The sequence below is a fragment of the Nansenia antarctica genome (genome assembly GCF_963989245.1).
Source record: "Nansenia antarctica genome assembly, chromosome: 1".
In the NCBI taxonomy this organism is placed as follows: Eukaryota; Metazoa; Chordata; class Actinopteri; order Argentiniformes; family Microstomatidae; genus Nansenia; species Nansenia antarctica.
Genome location: NC_137674.1, coordinates 63,341,456 through 63,346,455, shown reverse-complemented (window position 1 = coordinate 63,346,455; position 5,000 = coordinate 63,341,456). Strand labels below are relative to the sequence as shown.

At 44.7% G+C, this 5,000-nt stretch overlaps 1 protein-coding gene across 1 annotated transcript in view; it reads right to left on the bottom strand.

Annotated features, from left to right (window-relative positions):
• ift172 (intraflagellar transport 172) overlaps nucleotides 1–5,000 on the bottom strand; it is a gene marked incomplete at its 5' end in the record, with an annotated part of 43,808 nt that overhangs the window by 4,165 nt on the left and 34,643 nt on the right. The window contains 6 exons of the mRNA XM_080545405.1: nucleotides 103–189; nucleotides 1,540–1,603; nucleotides 1,858–1,967; nucleotides 3,024–3,122; nucleotides 3,474–3,603; nucleotides 4,956–5,000. The exon at nucleotides 4,956–5,000 is cut by the window's right edge and continues 65 nt beyond it. Of these exons, the coding sequence (XP_080401531.1) occupies nucleotides 103–189; nucleotides 1,540–1,603; nucleotides 1,858–1,967; nucleotides 3,024–3,122; nucleotides 3,474–3,603; nucleotides 4,956–5,000 (535 nt within the window). The remainder of the gene's footprint in view (nucleotides 1–102; nucleotides 190–1,539; nucleotides 1,604–1,857; nucleotides 1,968–3,023; nucleotides 3,123–3,473; nucleotides 3,604–4,955) is intronic.

The window sequence follows — 5,000 nt, the reverse complement described above, 5'->3', positions numbered from 1 at the left end:
ACCTTGCCTTGACTAGCCGGGTAGAAGAGCGAGTTAATGAGAGAGATGAAATGAAAGACAAAAGTGATGAAGTTGGAAGAACTAATTCATTGATGCCAGTACCTGTTTGGAGGCGGTCTCGATGACCTTCTCCCACTGGCCTCTCTCTGCGTACATGTCCAAGGCTGCGATGACGTCCACTCCCACCAGCTGGGGACAGAAGACACACACACACACACACACACACACACACACACCTTGGTTTAGGGTTAAGGTGCAGACCATATCATCGCAAGGTCCCTGGTTCGATTCCGGCCATCGACATATCCTGCATGTCATCCCTCCTTTCTCTCTCACCCATCCTTCCTTTCTCTACTGTTTCTATCCCACTAAAGCAGAAATGTAAAGCAGAAACATATTTTTACAAAGAAGAAGAAATGTGCCCCTATTTCAGAGCACAAAATAATGGGACAATTTGCTTGACTGTCAATTTCTAGTATTGATTCTAGGCTTTACGTTTGCATTTGGAGTCTCTCAACATGAGCATCAAAAAGGTGTCCAGTGTTTCCCCTAAAATTGCCTAAAACGCACCCAACCCGAATCTGGCGAGTGGCAAGCCCATGGTGGTAACGTTAGTCCGCCAGTAGTCTCGCATAGTCAGACCTATCTCCACACTTCGCTTCGCGCTGGAGAATAATACAAGATTTTGCGCGAGTGTGTGCGCGCGACGAGAGAGTGTTTGCAGGGTGAGACGGATGTCTGCAGATGGAAAGTAAGCAAGTTGAAACGTTAGCAAATATAATTGCTGAGTGTTCTGACAGAGAAAGTTGGTTAAAATTGGTCGTTATTATTGTGACTAGAAAGTGTCTGACTATAGTTTCATGGTGTAAATAGTGTCAAAGAACTAGCTAGCTAGCTCAGAGGTGATGAGGTGAGCTAGTCTGCTTGCACACTTGCCAGCTAAAAAGCTAACTGGATGCACTTTATTATTTTACTTAAAGTAGATATACAATCTTTCTTATTCTGGTAGAATTGGGCTTTATGGTAATACCATAATGGCATATTTACAGTACATGGACAGTGGATTGAAGCATTGGAAATGTCTGTTTTTTATACGAGTAAGTAAGTAAGTAGCCTTGTGAACCGATGGTTCTCGAGCCTAATGGCCCATAGAGCAGGAGCCTATCTCCTGTTTCCGTAGTGTGAGGCGACTTAATGTCCAAGTACACCCCCTGGACATGACGCTGGTATGTCGCAGGGTCTTACCCCTGGGGGGGGGGGGGGTCCATGCCACCCCCCAAGGCAGCAAACCTAGGGGAAACACTGGTGTCAATAGCCAGCTTTCCACAGCGGGGCTTACGCTGTGCCTGCCAGGCACGCCAGGACCTTTTCTACTGTCACTCCCAGGCCAGGCCCACATGTACAAAAATACCCTTGACTAAAATCTGACAATATATACTTTAACCTCATAGTAATTGTTTGATTTCAAATCCAATTTTTGGATTGTAGAGCCAAAATAAGAAAAAAAGGGACACTGTGTTATACATTAGTAGGACTTACTGAGTCAACTTTGCCTTGGTTCTTCAGGTGGTCTTTGTACCTTTGGTCCACGTAATCCTCTAACCTACAGGAAGATTGGTAGGGTAGACACAAACACAGAGGAGTGGCACATTGTCCATTTTAGCTGGAAGATTAGTCTAATTTCAATTAGCCAGTTGCATAAATATTATGACTGACTTACTTTAAGCGCCAAAAGTTAGACTGCCTACCCCCAGGCTAAATGTGATGTAAGACCTGTGTTGCCATGGCAACAGCTGACTAGTCATTCAAAAATAACAGTCTAACCATTCATATTTGCTTATGATTGAATTGATTCACCTTGGATCCAGCTCCTTGGCCACTCTCTTGGCTTTGTTCCATTCTTCCCCCTCTATGAATGCATCTATGGCTTCCTTAATGAGGTCCAGGTTGAGGTACAGCTCTGCCGCCTGGAGAAAGAGAAAAGAGAGAGGGAGAGAAAGAAAGAACAAAAAAAACACACCATTTGGTGGTTCAAAAGAAAGGCGCAGAGAGTTTTTTGTGCCTTCCTGCCTAAACAGTCCCGCTGAAAGACCACTGCTTTATTCTTTTTCAATGGCCCACTTCCACACCACACCTTTAGATTTTCTTTAAATTATATAGACTTTTTTTTTTTTACGAAAGCTTTTGATGGAATATGTTTTTGTCCTGAATCTTTTCAACACCCGCTCTTTCCTAAAGGACATTATTGGTTTGTTTGACCTCCAACAATCTGAAAAGCTAAATGATCAATCGTACTCTTACAGTACATATATAAAGACTCCCTTTAAACAGACTCACCATGGCGGTTGATCTTTGCCCATTCACAGAATAAAGTGAATCGAAGTAAAAGAAAATGTGACAGGACCTTTCAAATGAGGTGACTGCCGAAATATGGTTCCTGATTTTGGCAATTGAATCATACAATACATCTCCTGTCCAGTCCAATGAATGTCAGAATATTAAAAAGCTAATTTACTATTCTGTGTTCCAGTGTTTCACAATGGAATTTGCACACGGACATAAAACAACATGCATATTTTGCATAATTTGTGCTGTGGTTCATTACCCCCGAGTAGTGATGGGTCCAATGCAAATTTGGGTAATTGATTAATTAGTGGTTGCGAGAAGTAATAATTAATAAAATAAATAATAAGAATGACCTATTGTTTATTATGACTGCAAAGCTCATGCTTGGCCAGCCCTCTAGGAGGGACTTGAAAGAGACAGAGTGAATAAAGGGGCAGGCTTTTGTTAGAAGAAAATGAGAGAATGAGACAAAATCATCACTACAATCTCACAGACAAGTGGCTTATCGATTAATCGAACACATCCCTACACTACCTAGTGTGTGTGCGTGTGTGTATGTGTATGTGTATGTGTATGTGTATGTGTGTGTGTATGTGTCTGTGTGTGCGTGTGCGGGTGCGTGTGCGTGTGTGTGTGTGTGTGCGAGTGTGTGTGTCGGGGGGTGAATGTTCACGCACAGCGCTGTACTTCCTGAGCTGGATGAGGCGTGGTCCAACAGTTTGGATCACCTCCACAGCTCTGTCCTGGGTCAGGAACTTGATGGCCAGCTCAGCAGCCTGGGTGGGGGAGGGGAGTGGGGGAAAGTTACCAGACACAACAGCAAGTTCATAGTCAAAGGCTTGTCTCATTCATATTCATACGCGCACGCACACACACACACACACACACACACACACACACACACACACACACACACACACACACAAGCAGACACACACACAAGCAAACACACACACACGCACACACACACACACGCAGACATGCACACACACAAACACACACACACACACACACACACACACACACACACACACACACACACACACACACACACACAGACTAAGTGGCAGGCTGCCACTATTGGTAAGTGTATGAGCCAGACATTGATGATGACGTCTTTAGTGCACCTTCATCCAGCACTTCTCCATGAGCGCCAGGTTGGAGGAGTCCTTGACCTTGAGGTAACAGTCCACGGCCCGGGCGTACTCTGCAGTCTGCTCCCACTCTCTGGCCTGCTCCACCATGCCCTCCACACCTCTGGACCAGGGACACACACAGACAGACAGACAGACAGATAGACAGACAGACACAGACAGACAGACAGAGAGGCCGACAGACAGACAGACAGACAGACAGACAGAGAGACAGACAGAGAGACAGACAGATAGACAGAAACCAACAGGCAGGCAGGAAGGCAGACAGACAGACAGACAGGCCGACAGACAGAGAGACAGACAGACAGATAGACAGACACACAGGTCAGTAGAGCCTTCTCTACGGTCCTTACCAGCCGTTAGACTGTAGAGTTATTGTGAAACAACAATGCTGCCGTAATGAAGAATAAAACTCTGGTGCATTGGATACTAAGGCACAAATCATATAACATATTAAAGTGTTTTTAGTCAAGCTCCTACAGCAGACTCAGAACTTGCTCTTGAATGCTAATCCAAAGAACAGAGAGAGAGAGAGAAGACAGAGCTGTTTGTCTGCATTTCAATGATTTTATGTAACTGGGCTAGAAATGTATTTTTTATGTTCTGAAAGTTTGCATCATTATCCGAGCCTGCGTTTCCGTCTCCGTGAATCAGAGGGATGTTCTCAGTCAGAGCCCGTGAAGCTGAGGAGAACATCGCTCTTACTGAAAGGCACTGCACATTCTTGTTCCTAAAGAGGACACTCTCTCTCCCTCCCTCTCTCTCCCTCTCTCTCTCTCTCTCTCTCCCTCCCTCCGTACACTACAAACCCAGCCCTTGTGATGTTCAAGTTAGAGCAAGACTCGAGCTGAAAGGGAACATGTGTTAGTTAGAAGGTTTCCCACTCTCAATTGAGTCTGATGGATGCTAAAAGAGATCTGAATGACTCTCAGTTGGGACCTGAACTGAACACTATGCTAAATCATTTCCTACTTTTCCCCTTTTTTTTAACAAAGTCTTTGATGTTTTCCCACAAGTCATTAAAAGTGTGAAAATGACGGTTGGAGACAGCCTCGCTGCGTGGCAGCGAGTTAATGAGCTCCTCATTATGGAGTTAATTTAGGATGGAAAAAAGCTGGCATGTTTTTAATAAAGCATCAACCCCAACCAAGGAACCGAAACTGTGTGTATGAGTGTGTGTGTGTGTGTGTGTGTGTGTGTGTGTGTGTGTTTAAGGTTGTTTCTTGTCCTATACATAACGCTTCTCTAACTCTCTAAGGCCACCGACACACAAACACACATGTTCAAACCAGGATACAGCTCTGAGCTAAATGAGACAGTGTGTGTGTGTGTGTGTGTTTGTGTGTGTGTGTTTGTGTGTGAGTGAGTGAGTGTGTGAGTGAGTGAGTGAGTGAGTGAGTGAGTCTGTGTGTGTGTGTGTGTATGTGTTTGTGTGTGTGTGTGTGTGTCTCTCACCGGGAGCCTTTCTTGGCTGCCTCTTTCTCGTACTCCTCTTGGAGA